Source organism: Strix aluco, chromosome 4 (genome assembly GCF_031877795.1).
Source record: "Strix aluco isolate bStrAlu1 chromosome 4, bStrAlu1.hap1, whole genome shotgun sequence".
In the NCBI taxonomy this organism is placed as follows: domain Eukaryota; kingdom Metazoa; phylum Chordata; class Aves; order Strigiformes; family Strigidae; genus Strix; species Strix aluco.
Genome location: NC_133934.1, coordinates 29,603,686 through 29,620,897, shown reverse-complemented (window position 1 = coordinate 29,620,897; position 17,212 = coordinate 29,603,686). Strand labels below are relative to the sequence as shown.

The following is a 17,212-nucleotide window of genomic DNA, read 5'->3' as shown; positions in this document are numbered from 1 at the left end:
GAAGGTCTACAGGACAAAGGTCAAGTATCTACAGTGTATTTACTTACTGGAACAGCTACACCCATAAAGACTAAGTAGGCCACCTTAGTCCTCACGGTGCCGCTGAACTCAGCTCAAACTCACCATACTCAAACTGGCAAAAATGAAAGTACTTATATGGGTGAACAGTGAATGCCACCCATCTTACTGACCATAAAGGAACATGTGGGCAAACAGATGTCTGATAGTTGTTTTTTGTAAAACCTTTGTGTGATGAAAGACAGAGCTGGAAGAGCTCATGTTCCACACAGGGATTGCTCAACATCTGTAAAAATTCAGCTGCCATTTCCTGTTCAAACATCAGAAAACTTGCAGCAAGTCAGTATTATGGATGGGAGTTAAAAAGGGCAGAATTCCCAGCTTCTCTGTGCCAGCTGCTTAGGATATACCTCTTTTCCATAAAACAGCTGCATTGCTGACAAACTGGAATGTATTTTCAGAAAGGGAAATGACTTCCTTCATCAAAAGTACTCCCGATGAGAAATGCATATCAATTATTTGTGTGTACAGCTCAGGTGACATTTATCTCTAGCGCCATTTGGTTTTCAGACCAACTTTCTTCACCCTGCCTCTGTAAGGTTTCACAAACAGGGGGGCCCTGCAGACACACTAACACACATCACCAACACCACTCCCCCCTCACACACCATCAACCTGGCTCCTGCTCAGCCTCCCCATCCTGTTCTGAACCTCGGCACCATTTGAAAACTGCCAGAAAGAAGAAACCTGCTCTGCTAACAGAGTATTTTCTAACAAGCACACCTGCCAGTTTTGTTTTGCTGGAATTTGAACAGCAAGAGAATGGCGTTTGCTAGGAGTATGTAGTTCCCCATACAGCTCCAGGACACAACCATGATGAGTAAAGAGGTTGAAGTTATGAATCAGTACTCTTTGGGATGAAAATTTTTTACAGCATGGCTGTTTTAGGTGTGGCTAGGAAGGCAGATAAAGGAAGATGGTAGAACAGGTTTCTATAGAAACTAATAACCTATGTACTTCCTTCCAAACTCCCTGCAGTTTAACCTATCCAAGTCTTCTTGACCTACCTACATTTACTACATGCAGCTATGTAATGAATTTAATTGCCCATTAATTTGTCCTGAGGTATGCTAGTAATGAGAAGCTGCCAAGATTTGTTTTGTATCAGCACTTAAAAGCCATAATTTGGTTAGTAATGTATTGCCTCTGAGGTTTTCTTTGTTCTAGATCTTAACTATTCGCCCTACTTTCTAAAATACTTCAAATTACTTTAGATAATATCCTTCATTTCACTGCCTGAAAAACCTGACAACTCACTAAAATACTCTCTGTTGAGACTGGCCATGAGAGAGAGATCCCTAACACATCAGCTTGGGGTTTTCTTTCTTAGTTTAGAAGGGAAGGCATTTTCACTTGCCCTTTATTTTTGTCCCTCAAAATCCATGTCTTTTGACTACTAATCATCATCGTTAAATGTTCCTTGCCAATGCTTTCTACAGAAAACCAGAATAAAAATAACACATGTGGACAAACTGGGTAATTCTGTAAGAGAAGCTAAAACCTCCTTATCTCCCCCTATTTTTTCCTTCAGTTCCATCATAACATCATGGACTTTTAAGCTCAAGGTGAATATATAGTAGTTTCACACGTGGCTTTTCTAGGGGAGTAGAAAATTTTCTTTCTTATCAGAAAAACTAGTAGAAGTCAAAGTTATTAATAGAGGGTCATGATCAAGTCAGATGCACATGAACTACAAGGACATCAGTCAGACCTTCTTCATCTAAAATCCACTTACATGTGCATAGGACCAGCTGCTAAAACCAAGATTATTCTCTTTGAATTTATCAGATAGATAGAGTTTAAATGCTTACCAGAAAGACAAATTACACTCCTTTTTATCCCTTGTTTAAAAAACACAGATCATTTAGTACATAATCCACAAATTATTTATTACAAGAGAAATATTAGCATAATTTCACTAAAAATTAATATTCCAAATTAATAGCTAAATACACTTTCAAAAATAACATCTCTCATAGAAAATGTTTTTTATACAAAAAGTTAATCAATAATTTACTACTTAACATGATAGACTTCCTGTACATGATGAAAATAAGCATTAACTTGGTTTTCTGACATTATAAGAAAATAACATTAATTTCCTAGTAGATGTTATTTATGTATAAAAGCAGATATGCAGGTCCAGTAGAATATACAGAATTTTTGCTTGGTACAAGTTAATTCACTGCCAAGAGTTAGTACAAAAAAAGTCCAGGCTTGGTATAAAAGGAGTCGAGAGACTTCTCAAAGAAAGTATTACTATGTGTCTTTAAAAACTGCCAACACACATCCATTCAAGAATTGGACTGGTTGCTTTTTCTTACAAATAACTCATTTGGTCACACCACAGTGATGACTGTATAAGCAAATAGAGGGGCCATGTGTCATGAAAAAGGATTTCTTTTTCTCCTTTTAGGGTCAATCAATATTTTCTTCAGTTATTCTTTAAACTGTATGAGTAATTCACAGTGAAAAGCAATACAAGCTTTTGGTAAAAGGCAAACTGTAATGAAAACGCCACCTTTAGTCTTTTTATTATTTGTATTACCTGTTTTTAACTATAAAGATTTTGTGGCTTGAATCTGGCTGATAAAGCCAAAGTATTCCCTAAGAAGTATTTCTCTAAGCCAAAATATTCATTAATAAGAAGTAATGAAAGCTGGTTTATATATTTTCCTCTCTGAAGCTTTTCTAACGCATGCATTTTAACAGCAAAGAACTAATGCAAGTATCATCACTTGGGAAGCTGAAAAATATTCCAAAGCTCTACACATGGTCATTATATTTTCAAGGCAAGTACATTTTTTGTGAAAATGTCTCTTTCGCTGGGATAACATTGCTGCCACCTCCTGCACTATTGAATGTATTCTCAAATTAGGTAATCACAGGTGATAACCTGAATACCCACTGCCTAATGGCATCTTCTGGGCTTCTACTTACATCGGCAAGATCACCTGCAAGATTTTAAAAAGTACTGTAAGCAGAAGAACCTTTGGTATCACATTTTTCAGATGTGCTTTTCACTGTAAAAATTAGAGTTTAGAAAAAAAGTACAGCTGACTGATACAATTTCTACCTCTTCCTGTAGGTATGTCAACTACAAACCTAGACAAGTGAAAAAAAGGTGCTTAAAATTTAGAAATAACTTTAATCTAGTATCCCTAGTGTTATTTTCTAGTTTTTAATAGCATCTAAAGCATCATTAAAAATAATCATGATTAAAAGTAAGCATCATTAAAAGTGAGATGTTTCATTACTGTCTTTCAAAAAGGAAGTACTGAAACTCTGCACAACACAAACATGTATGAAATATCAAAATATCAGCAGCAACCATTTTGTTCTTACAGACAAATTATGAGCTTTCTTTCACAGAACAATTTGCTATCCATCTGAAGTGTCCACTTTCACGACACTCTTTGAACGTTAGAGAATACACAGCCTGTTTCATGAGGAGGTTCTGCCTGGCATATAAATCCCAGCTCATTAAAATCAGTTTTTAATTGCTGAAATGCTAGCATCCTCTGGCAAAGGTTCTGGACTCACACTTAAAAACCCAAGAATTGGAAATACTACCTTTCTGATGAGCTCATCACGACCCACACATCTGATTGCTGAAGCTACTTTCTTGCTCATGAAGTGGCAGGAATGGGGATTGTAATGAGTAAACCATGGACTGTGCAAGCTGTTTTTGTCAGATAAAGATCAGTGACCACAACTGAGGAGCATACTGTGGAACAGATACTAATCTTCAAGGCCTATGGTAGATTAATAGCTAAAACATCTAATAGAGGTGAATAGTCATTTTTAGATGAAAAGGCCAAACTAAAACAAAAGATGTTTTGATGTTTCTCAAGCTTTGTTTACAGCCATTTATTTACCTAGTATTTCTGGAAATAGCGCATGGATTGGAAATGGATTTTACTTTTATAACGGAATATAAAATAACAGGGCTGTTTTGCTATTAAGAAACAATGATAACTTTCTGGAAAATGAAAAAAAATTTGAAAAGCTTAAATGGGTTTTGATGAATAGATGGCAATATTAGGAAGAAGTATGGAAATAAGTGAAGTCCCTTCTTAAGCCTCAAAGTAGTATAAAGCAGAGTGGAAATTCTTAATTGCACATTCTGGTTTTCATCTGCCTTTGAATACTTTATTCTTTCATCTTATATCATTTTTTAAGCCAACAGCAACTGTTTCCAGGCCTCTAATGAATTTGCCTTTTCTTAAAATGTAACTTGGTCATAGCTTTGAATTAAAAAGGTACATGCACGTTCAGTGATTCGCAATCCATTCAGGATTCTTTGGATAGAAGAGCTAAGACTTTGCTGTTAAAAGTGGATTCTGAAAGAGACTGGTTACCAAGAACCGTATTTCATAAATTATTCTGGTGATGTCTATTCAAGGTTCATTGGTAGGTGATCAAAAGTCAAAAAATCTTGCATAAAATTTTATATTAAAAGCTAAAAGGATTAAACACTGATTTCTTCGTACTATATCTCCAATGAATATCCTTCATGTAGAGAGTATTTACAAGTTTGCTTGACAAAAAATTATAAAAATATAAAGGAAGCCTGAAATATTAAAGCCATCACTAAGATAAAAGCAGAGTGCTTGTCACTTCAGCAAAGATTATCTTTTATCATGATGGGAAAATTGCTCTTTGTAAACATATCTTACAAAGGCCATTCTCTTCTGCTAAAATTCTCCAATAGGAGATGCTGCATAAAAAAGGACAAGGTTTTTCACTGCTTAACATACAATCACCATCAGGTTTCTGTCTGTCATGTTAATTATTGAACATTTTCATTCATTACTACCAACAGCTGGCACACAGAGGAGTGGCCCACACTCAACAGGCCTTACAGAGTTTTCCAGAGGATTGCAGAAAAGAAGAGCATTCTGGTAGACACAGGTGGACTGAATCTGCAATTCATGATACTTCAATGACAAATGTCACTTGAGAGTTTCATTGACTGAATAAAACATTGTCCTCCTCATATGCCAAAGCTGGGTCTTCCATGCTCTCCAGTGAAGTGTGACAAGTTTCATATTCATGGTGTAATGATGGTTCTTTGGCAACAGTGGACATCAACTGACTCCAGGTGATGTTAGTATTTTTGAAAGCGTGCAATAGAAAAATGCCAATGATGATACTGCAGAATCCGCTCAGGGTTCCAATGATATCACCTGGGTCCATACTACTCCACTCCTTGAACAGGATGATGGAGCATGTCACAACCGTTGTGGTAAAACACACATAATAAATGGGTGTCACTAGAGATGTATTGAACACATCCAATGCTTTGTTGAGATAGTTGATCTGAGTGCTGACTGAAAGCACTAAGATGCCCACCAAAATGTAAACCAATGGATGTCGATAAACTGGCTTCTGCTCCAGCATTTGTTTAATGGCAATGCCCAGGCCTTTCACAGATGAGACAGAGAAGGCACCAATGAGCGAGCAAATTAAAATGTAGATCAGTATATTTGTCTGACCTCTCCTTGGAGCCACAATAAAAATCAGCACGAGGGCAACAACTGTTAGGAGAATAGCAAATGTAACAAACACTGTAAGAAAGAGGAAACGGAAGAGTAATGTGCATGGGAGAAAATACCAGATTACATCCTTAGTACATGCTAAAAGTCATTCAGTGTCCTGAACACTTCTCTATGAACTGTAGCACAAGTTCATTGCAATTGCATACAGACCTGGATCTTGCAGCTTTCTTTCCATCTCATCTAGCGAGGTGACCTCTGCCTCCTCAGGGGCATGAATAACCATGACTGTTGACCCCAAAATGCTCAGTACACAGCCCAGCTTTCCATGAATATTCAGTTTCTCATTTAAAAAATAGGATGACAATATAGCACTGTTTGGCAAAATAGAAATAAAAGGTTCAGCTCCACTAGCCATGTGAGACATTCAAAATCTGTCTGTGTAACATGATAGTAATTCAAAAACTCTTTTGAATTTTGATATATGGGAAACCAGCCTGAAACAATCAAATTTTAAGGAGTTTTGCAAGAAGGTTGGTCAGGACCAAGAAGGTCAGTTCAGGTTTTAGGGGGGGTTAGCAGCCTGATTCCTCCCCTCCAGGTTGTAAAGGGTCTGAATTGCTCAAGGAACTTCTCATTACTGATTGCCTGGGTCAGGGGTATGCACTCTCACACACCTGTAGATCGACTGTTCTTTTCTTCCAAAAATGGTTTAAAGCACTTCATTTCTGATTAGAATCAATGCACATAAGTTTTGGAAACTGTTCCTCATCCCTCCTTGGGATCTCCCACCCAGGCACAGTTTCTGCCTGGCTTGGCAGGACTCCCCCAAAACCACAGAGAAGGCATGTCTCCCCTTTTAAGAGGACTGACCCCAGGCTTTCCAAGGGGTTCAAGATTTACCTAAGAATAGTAAGTAACATGGCCCAAATGAGACCACAGCACAAGGCACATGACCAGCCAGCTAGAGCACAACCTTAGACACAGGCTTAATAGTGTGTGGACACGTTCACAAATAGTTTTTCAACCTACTGATCACATTACAGCCATTTTTTTCGCACAAGGGTAACGAGCTCATTGACATTAAGTTCTCATGACCTCTCTGTTTCATGAAAATTGAAAAGATTGCTATCCACATCAAAGGAGAGAACGTTAAAACTCAGGCTGTTTTGTGAAGCAGCAGCCAGGCAGCCAGTTAGTCTGCATCTACCTGCACGCTGATCCCAGCACATCTGTAGGTCACAGACTTACACTGATTTTACTATGACAGAACGGCTGCATTTCTAGCAGTTAGATTACTGCAAGCATCCTAAAAAATAATAAAATACATGGCCCAGGTTTGTTTTTAAACACAGTGTTTCATATAGTATACTCAGGTCTTAAAAATAATTTTACATTTAAAATACAGTCATTCCATTTTGCTAATAAATTATTTCCCAGAATGTTTGTTGTAAGTGTAATCCATGTCTCTTCTGCTTCTGTGATAGCCATATTAATGTATGTGCTTAAGTACTTGGAAATTATTTATTTCTTCATACATTGGAAATGAGCGTTTGAAGGGCATTCATATTTCAAAAGAACCACAAATTTTAACTGTAGATTTAAAAAAAGTTAACATTTTCTTTGCCTTGTTTCCAGGACTTGGAAAAGACCAAACAAGCCCAAAACGCTTACTAAGTTTGTCTTAATATGAAATTATGCTCCTATAAAAAAGAAATTATTTTGTAAACATTTTAATGGGGAAATACTGTATTTTCTTTTGAAGTTTTTTCACAACTGAAGAACAGGATAAGGCTTTTTAAGAAAGCTTCAGTTCTCTAGGAAGAGATAATTTACAGCCTTCCACCACTGTGCATCAGCAGTATACCTGGTATATGCTGATAAAAAATACTTTATAATATAGGTGGAAGGCTGTTGGGAAAGCATATATTAGTCTTTGGAACAAGACTTCTTACTCCCTCTACTCAGCAAATTCAGTTCTAAATAAGAAAGGGATCTTTCCACTGAGGAACAAAAAGCATTTTTTGCCCATATATTGCTTTTTAGTTTTCTTACTAAAATTCTCTGCTTTCAGGCAAAGACAGTACTTTCCCCTCACACAGCGAATGTTTCATTCATCAAGGTTTGTTCCCAGTTTGTACTAACCTTACGAGAACACTCAGTGCACCCAAGGGGGTAACTAAAGTGGCAGGCGCAAAGGCATAGGCAGCAAAGTTTGCAGCTTCTCCTAATCCCACTGCAGAAGAAAGAACATTTCTATCAGGTTGAGGTGGGGGAGAGGAATAAAAGGAATATCAATATCTTGTACGATAGCAAATATAAACCAGAATCTTTTAGCTACACTATATATGCAAACTTTCCTTCCAAAATTATCTAACCTCCTCTGGACATAATAAAGGCTGAAGGAAGTGAAATATTTTTCCCCTAAGTACTCCTAGAAGTTGGACTGATTCAATCCCATTGCTTTTGACTGGATATTAAAGAAAAGGCTGTTCTGTAAGGAGCAAACAGAATACTTGAGAGATGGGATATCAGAATGGCTTCTGTCACAAAGGTGATTGCAAAGACATTTCTTTTAAGTGAGAGGAGTGAAAAATCACGGAATAAATCTATTTTTCAAAAATCTGCTTTATGTAGCATTTACATATAGGCTGAAAGGAAAGAGGCGACTTACTTGAAAGCAATCCAGCCCACCAAAGCCATTCCTTCAGATAAGAATATCCACCCTGTCCTGAAAGTGGAAAAATAAGAGAAGAGATCACATTATTATAATAATAAACTAAACTACAGCTTCACATTTGCCTCTAGTCATACAAAGTACTGAAAGAGCATCTTATCTGGATGTGATGTGAAGAATATTTTGTTTGATTTTGACTGACATTTTTATTAATCACTCTACTGCTTTGTGGATTGGACTTCTGAAAAATGGTATTTGACTAAAGGGAAAGTTCCAAGCAAAAGTAAAATGTCCATGAAGATTGTTGATAAGCTTAAGAAATGCTTCAAAGTGCTTTCCCAGGTCAGATCCAATATATTCATACACAGTCAGATGCATTTTGGCTCTGCTTATAATTTAAATTGAAAGAAATTAGAAATAAAAATGCCACTGCATGCATGAATTTTTTTGCCATAAAATATAAGTATATTGAACATTCAGTAACACATTCATTTCAAATAACCAAATTCTCTGGAACAGTATATTGCAATAAACACAACAAACAAAAGAAAACCTGCTAATGCTATATATTTAAATCCATGCAAAGGAATGATGACATTAGTCCAATGGGTCTTTTTCTAGCTATTCATCTGTTGACTTTGATGAAAGAATAGTTGTACTAACTGTAGAAACTTGCATAATAAGTACCCTTTCTACAACTCATTGCACTACCTTTTTTTTAAAAAAAACCCTTAGTTTCCCTCTTAAGACTTTCCGTCTCAGATCAGGGGAAAAAAAGATGGAAAAAAGAGAGAAAAAGGCATTTTAAAGGGTAAGATGAATGGAGAATTTTATTTGGTATCTAACTGCTGTCAGGGAGGAAATACCACCAGCTTAGTAGATTTAATACCCACCTCTGCCCCCATAGCCCTAAGAATTCTAAAATTCCAGTCCCTGTAATCACACAGAGAGAAATAATACTGTATTTCCCTTCCTAGCCAAGATGGGACTTCTGATCACTGTTAAAGTATGACAGTTTTCAACTCTGACAGTTTTAAATGTGTGATCTGTGACTCAAACCTTGATTTTGCCACATTGTAAGAGGCATTTCTGTCCCCAGCAGGAACAAGGCAGGCACCATCACTTACCAGCTCGGGGGACTCCTTTGTCTGCCAGTTTCAGAAGTCCTTTCTTCTTCAGTATGAAACTAGAACCAATAAAGATACTGGAACCTATCGCCAAAGCCAAGCCAACATAAAGCCGGTATTTGCTTCCAGCAGGTGTTGAAATGCTTTGGTTTGTTTCATTGAGAGTCCTGTCCATAGCGGTGAGGAGAGAAGAGCGCGATTCAGACACATTGATGATCTGGCACCATGCTTGGCAGGAGTCATGGCAAGGAAAAGAGAGCACAGCACCTGGGAGGAGAAAAAGGAGGGCAAGTGATTCACAAACCAGGCACAGCTCTGAAGAACCCCGTCCTCACCCTGCTCACTGCGTTTCATGTCTTCCCAGAGCACTTATCACTTCTGACCATACAAATAACTCACAAAATCCACATAACATACACAGTGCTGCCCCAGGCCATGACCCACCCTTGTAATTCACAGGTGAATGCCTTATATATATTTTGCACTACATTGACTCAGTCAAGTGATTAAGGCAATACCAAGGAATGTAACAATAAAATATTACCTTTGATGTAAAATTCAACTTGAAATTGTAAAAGCTAACCTGAAACCTCAAGAAGAAAGGATTCTTTTGTGTTGTGCAGAGACCACCAAACATATAGCAAAATCCACGATTTCAGAATTTGCCAGCTAGAGTAAGTCTGCTACTCTTTCAGGCTTCTGATTTTATATTTGATGCTGAGATTTGGAAAAAACAAATAAAAAAATAGAAGGAAAAAATATCTATATAGGGAGTAAACTCTTGCTGCATATGGGCAACAACATGTTTTATTAAAATTGTTCAGAGACTGCTGTGTGAGCCAGATCTTCTTTAACCACTAGTAAAATTTTGAGGTGGAGAGGCCTCATTACACCTCACAGTAATTCTCATCTAACTTCAACAAGCCCTAGCTGGAGGAAGAGAGCAGCCTGCAAGGGACCGTCCCCCTGGCTATCCCTGCAACACAGCTGCCGAGCTGGGTGATCCTGAGCTAAGACTGAAGCTTCACACTCTCTGCCAGCCAAGCCTTATCAACATCACTACGATGACAGACTGTGGGAACGATGTCATTTGCCATCAGCCTAGACGTGTTTTTAAAGGAGGAAGAGGTATTGCATTTCCAGGAACAAAAGGAGTCGTTATTTTGCATGGGGAAGCAGGGGCCAGGCAGCAATGCTGCAGCAGGGTTTACAGCAGTCTAGGCAGAAGTTTCACAGCTTCTCATGGTAGACTGAACGACACAAACAGCATGGATCAAAGAAACCAGGCTGGAAGAGGTTTTAAGGACAACCTTTTTTGGAAAGAAAGGTTTTACTGTGAAGACATGTTAAAATATAAAACAGCTCATGCAGAGGTACAAAAACTCAGTCCATTGTGATTCATATAAAGCACTGGATACAACAAATAATTTTGCTTTCCATGTTTCCCCTGTAATTAAAATGACACATGAAGGATTCATCCTGCTGAGTGATACCATCAGTAATACACTCACTTTTTTTTTTTTTTTTTTTCCCAGCTGAAACAAACACTTGGAAACTGGGCAGAAAAGGATGTGCCTCTGTGTCTGTTCATACCTAAACTCTGGAAATACTAACATTCTGTCAAAAGTATTTCACTGCACAATCAACAACAAGCAGCCTTGGATAATTAATCTAATACTGTTTATGAAGGAATATTTAAAATATCAAAAGTATTAAAAATTATATGAAATTTGACAGCCTATCTTAATTTGCAGCTGACAATACTGATACTAACACTGGGAGATACCACCCTTTACAAGTAAGGAACTAGAATAAGTATCTGCTCCCAGTTTTCCTGGGCCATACTGTATAACAAACATACTACAGGAAGTTTATTGGATTTTCAGGCTGTGCAATCACATTTCCTTGTTTGCCAAGAGAGTTTCTATGTAACAAGAGTTGTTTTGTACTGCTAAGACAGACTTCGTAAAAATTGTCCCAGGAGATGGGTATGTCCATATCCCGCAAATGAAGATTAAAATCTCAAAGAATTTACATCTACATGAAATTACTTTTGCATAGTATGTAGGATAGATGGTATTCTGCCATCTTATCATTACTAGAAGTTCCAACTTGATAATGTAAAAGAAATGGAATTTGCGTCTCTATCTGAAAGTATTTTAAAATTCTAAAGTATTGGCATAGTCTTAGAAGAATATTTTACATAGACTCAAGTTTTGACATAATTATTAAATTACAAAAGAAAATGACAGAGAAGTCCTTCAAGCACAAATGTTTCTCTTAAACACGTATCAGGCCAAGGCAAAAAAGAGGAGGGGTTGCTAGTGAATGAAATCCCTTAGCTCTCAATACCTTATGATGATGCTAAACCATCAGATTGGCGATGCTTGTACCACCGCCACTCAGTTACTACAGGCTTTGTGTGAGAAGCAACAATATTTCTTGCCTTTAATTAAAAGAATGCATGAAGATAAAAACTCCTGGTAGCGGTGGTCTTTTAGCTACCCGCAGTGGTAAAGGCAGCTTTCTATCAGTGTGCTGGGTTTCTACAGTGAAGAAAATAGCACTCTTCTCTCCCTTCTTGTGAATGGTGTACTTTCATTTAACTGGGGATGAATGGCAGGCTAATTCCCTTCCATATGACACTACTGCTACTTTTTCTACTGATTCTTAAGTTTTCCATTCCCCAGCAGACTTTACAACATTGAATAATGAAAATTTAATCATGCCATCTGTAGTAAGTCACTCAGTGACTGCCACAGCATGTTTCTCTCCTTTCTGAAATACAATCTCTGCTCACATTTACAAAGAGAGGTTGGATTTTTCGCCTGGCTTGTCTGCCAGCTGAGAAGAGTAATTCTGAATGGTTGTGATCTCTTGTTTATTGTTCTGAGCAGCTTCTTCCAGTTTTAAAAAACACGTAATTTGTTCCACTTGCATGTAAAGTGGTATGTCACTCCACTGATCGAAGAACCACCTGAGAGCTGGGAAGAGAAGGCTGATCCAGAAATTACTATTACTTTATTGCCCACTGTGACCATTCTGAAGATTACTTGGAAGGACTGAGGAAGGAGACAAATCTCTGAGGCCACCTGGTTTGCTCAGCACCCAGTTTCTGTAGCTAAGCTAGTTTCACCTCCCACTTCCAAACGTCAACAAACATGAACCTGTCAGCAGAACCTTTTGTTGCAGAAATAAACTCTCTGAGCTCTGACTCAAGGCTGACAGCAACAGGAAACCAGTCTGAGTTCAGGTGGCCACTCTCGTAACTTCTAAAGTGTTTTTACAATTCAGCTAAATCCGAAAATGTTTTTTCAAACACCTAAATATTCTCTATCCGAGTCAGGTAAATCAGCCAGCCTGGTACTACATGCTCCTTGTAGCACGTTTAACTTGCTATTGTTTTGAAGTCCTGCAAAACCCTGCAGTTCATTAGTGACAGCCAGCTTAGCTTTTATCCTGCCACTGAAGATACTGCTCCTAACTCATCTGGAAAACTGTTTGCTTTGATTAGACACATAATTTGACCATTTTTATTGCGTGCACGAATGAGCTCACACCTGGCAGTAACATGAAATGTCCTTCTCCACCACCCGGGAGATACCAAGCCCACTTTTGCCAAGGCCTCGCTACTGGGGCCAAAAGTGGATGTACCGAGAAGCAGCAAGGGTTTGTGCCCCGGTACACCCCCATTCATAAAAATGCACAAAAGATGCTGAAAAGAGGCATTAGACACGAGCCAGCCGCGGGAGGAGACGCGCAGGAGCCCCCCCGGCGCCGGCAGCGCCCCACTCCTCGGAAAACAACAGCATGAGGTTACGGCTGAGCACGGTCTTAGGCACGCAGGCGGCACGACAGCCGCTCCGGCGGTGCGGGCGCGGGGGCTGCCAGGGGGCTACCGCGGCGCGCCCTCACCTCCGCCCATTCCCGCGCACCCCCGCGCGCCCTCCCCGCCCAGCGCCGCGCCCCCGACCCCCCTCCGCGCCCGCGCAAGCCCCGGCCCTGGCCCCGACACTGACCCGTGCGGCAGGGCCGGTGGGCGGGCAGCGCCTCCCGGTGCCCCATGGCTGCGGGCCGCCCCCTCCACGGGCTCCGCAGCGTCGCGGGCGGCGGTGGCGGCTCCGCCCGGTCGGGCACGTCCCGGCGCACCTGGGCGCGCCCCGCTCGCCCGCCCCGCGGCCCCCGGCCCGGCCCGGCCCGGCCCGGCTCGGCAGCCGGAGGTGGCGGTGGCGGTGCCATCCCCGCCGCGCCCGTCGGCGCGTCCTGAGGGGGAACGGGCAGGCGGGGCTCCAGGAGTGACCCCGGACGGGTTTCATTTCGTATAAATCGTTATAAAGTGCCAGTTCCCACCTGGGGACTTCAGCCACCCCACCTGAACACTGAATCCAAAGGAAGGAGCTCTCTCCTGGGGTACCTAGGAGGTATTTGTGTCTACTGGAAGTTTTTACAGATTTCATTTGCCTCCCTTTCACACCTGGGAGAAGAGGTGAGCGGTTTTCATGTGCAACAGTATAAAGCGTGCGATGGGCGGCCAGCGCTAGCTTTGGCCACTGCCTTTGCGGGCAGGCGGGGATCCCCTGGCCAGGCTATCCCAGCTGCAGAGCACTAGGGCAGCATCTGGTCATACTTGCCCAGAGATGACTCCCTGTGGTTGAACAGGCTCCAGGGTGTCACAAGAAATAATTATCGTTATTACCCAATCAATAGTTTCAAGGTCTAGTCTAAGCCCTTGTTTTTAACATGAAACACAGAATGTATGGCTTAATAAACCCTTACGTGCTAACCTAGCGTTGCCCAGCAAACTTCCTGGGATAGTTTGAGGACCTTTAGCATGCACAAGAACTTCGCAAACTGGAGCCAAACTGAGCTGCGAATGTAACACACCTCCACAGAGCAGCACAGGGACTTGCCAAGTTATAACCATGCTTTGGAGAACAGCACCTGAATTAATCACTTTGTTTTTGAAAGTTTTAGCTCTGGTGCAGACTGGTGAAATACGGTGGCAGGGTCAGTAAAACAACTCTATTTTCCCTGCCTTGGGCATCTTTGACTTTGCAGTCCTGGGGTTAAAACAAGAGAAGAGTTTCAATATCTTAGTCTCTTCCCCCCTCCCCCCCCCCCCCCCCGTGTTTACTTTTTAACATGACCAGCTCTCTGAATGTTGGGAGAAAAAGAGCATTGCATTCGTTTTTGTCGTTTAGTTACCTATCCACTTTACCTTTACAATGTCTACATTATAAGAACTTCTATGGAAGGTGGCCTGAATCATGTGCAGGCTGCGTTAAAGAAAGAGTTTGACTTCTCTGCCTTCATGTTTCTAAAGCATAGGTTACTGCTACAAAAGAGCAATAATTTAAAATAGTATTTTAAACAGTTAATTTAAAATCTTAAAGCACAATCTGAAACTTCCATCTTCTTGCACAACATAAGCATGCCCATAGGATAAAAGTATGTATATGGACAGATACATGTCTGCAGTCTGCTCCCAACTATTTTTGTTCTGTGCCCCCTCAGATCCCTCAACTCTGAGTGTTCACACCCCTGTTTCTGTCAAAATGTGTCAATTTTTCCAGCTTCCTGCAATTTGACTGAAGCACATGAAATGTCAAGCTTGCAAGTGACTCAGCTGGCAGATCTGCAGAGCAGAAGGGAGGTGGCAACATCCGCAAGGGCCTGCGGAAGCAGCAGAGAGGGTGTGAGAGGGACAGCTGCCAAAGACGACCTCTTCCCCTGACACAGCTGGTCAGGGCTTCACTGTGGTGTGATACCTAGAACAAGAATACTGAGAAACAATGCGGTTAACACTTCTGCAGATCTGCCTCTGTATCGGCCAACTCATTTAGCAGACTACGGACATCAAAGTCTTTTTAATTAATGAATAAAATATTCAATATGAGATCCAGATTGGTCGACGACTCGCTGAATATGAGCCAGCAGTGTGCTCAGGTGTCCAAGAAGGCCAAGAGCATCCTGGCTTGTATCAGAAATAGTGCGGCCAGCAGGACTACGGAAAGGATCATCCCCCTGTACTCGGCACTGGTGAGGCCACACCTCGAATACTGTGTTCAGTTTTGGGCCCGTCACTACGAGAAAGACATTGAGGTGCTGGAGTGTGTCCAAAGAAGGGCAACAAAGCTGGTGAAGGGTCTAAAGCACAAGTCATATGAGGAGTGGTTGAGGAAACCGGGGTTGTTTAGCCTGGAGAAAAGGAGACTGAGGGGAGACCTCATCGCTTTCTACAGTTACCTAAAAGGAGGTTGTAGCGAGGTCGGTGTTGGTCTCTTCTCCCAAGTAACAAGTGATAGGACGAGAGGAAACAGCCTCAAATTGTGCCGGGGAAGGTTTCAATTGGATATTAGGAAAAATTTCTTCACCAACAGTGTTGTCAAGTGTTGGAGCAGGCTGCCTAGGGAAGTGGTGGCGTCACCATCCCTGGAGGTATTTAAAAGATGTGTAGAGGAGGTGCTTAGGGACATGGTTTAGTGGTAGTGCATGGGACTTGGCAGTGCTAGGTATACAGCTGGACTCTGTAATTGTAAGGGACTTTTCCAACCAAAATGATTCTATATGCTTATTTGTTTCTTGGTTGAAAATCTTTATATAGGTCATGCTTCATGTCTTTAAATCTGCAATAAACTGCAAAACCACCATTTTTTCTGAGAAAAAATAAGAAGTCACAAAAAACCTTGTAGCTAACAATCCAAGTCAGTAGACAGATTAAAGAATGTGTAATTTATAATATAATTAGAGAGCGAGTATACTTCATGTGTGTATAGTTCACTGATGATTTATAGTTCTTTGCATACTCAACTTGTTTCAAAGAACTTTGAGACAATGCCAAGAAGAAACTACATAAAAGTCATTTATCAACATTGATATATTTGTCTTTATTTTGGATGACGTTAGGTGTCAAATGAGAAAGAAAATAAAGTCTTTATATACAGTCTTATCGTCTGACATAAAGAGGAAGAAGATGCTAGTTCACCATTCAAAATGGCACCTATGACTGATTTAGAGCAATGCCTGGATCATCAACTAATGCAAATCAGCACAGATCCTCTATTTCAGTGGAGCTATGCCAGCCATGGCAAAGCACAGATCAGCCTTTTTGTGTATGAAGTAATAATATGCATGTACTAACAGTCAAAGGAATTTTGTGGCAGTTCCCATTTCTCCAAAAGAGAAATAAGGATGTTATGAAACCCTGTTATACCTTTCTGGGTTATTGCACTAATTTTTTCCATTAAATGTATGGAAAATGCAAGAAAGAAGTTGTGTTAAAATTCTGTTATTTATGCAATGAGTGAAAGATTTGCTGAAACTGTTAAGCAAGCACTGACTTTAATTGTTGGTTTTCAATAAAAATTGAAGCATTGAATATCTAGTCAACTTATATTTTTACATTTATAAAGTCATTGGAAACTGCATTTTTGTGCAGTTAATAAAACCCATCTTGCCTCTGTGTTAGCCATGAATGACTTAATTAAACAAAGTTTGTGTGACTTCTTGGCTTTGTCATAAATTCTTTAATTTTGTTGAGGATTTTTTTTCTCATACACATATACATTGAGTTCCTTGTAAGTGTTATTATGCAATATTTAATTCTATTATTGTAAATACTGAAGATGATGACAACAGGCTTCACTACACTGAGAAAAACTGTTCACTGTGCAGCTAGTCCAGGTGCAGACATGAAGCAAGATCTATCTTTTTTTTATTATTTAGGAAAGCTGCCTATGGCATTTTGAAGTCCTGTCATTGTTGCTCAGCCTCCCTGTTCTGCACTACTCTTCTCTGCCTGCAGTCGCTATTATCTGGCAGAGTCCAAACAT

At 40.2% G+C, this 17,212-nt stretch overlaps 1 protein-coding gene across 1 annotated transcript; it reads right to left on the bottom strand.

The window, feature by feature from the left end:
• Nucleotides 1-1,937: 1,937 nt before the first annotated feature.
• NIPAL1 (NIPA like domain containing 1) lies at nucleotides 1,938-13,696 on the bottom strand. The gene is given in 7 exon segments (XM_074821385.1): nucleotides 1,938-5,648; nucleotides 5,790-5,950; nucleotides 7,722-7,812; nucleotides 8,251-8,307; nucleotides 9,381-9,647; nucleotides 13,400-13,595; nucleotides 13,598-13,696. Coding segments are annotated over 7 exon segments (1,473 nt in total). The 3' UTR covers nucleotides 1,938-5,046.
• Nucleotides 13,697-17,212: the final 3,516 nt, after the last annotated feature.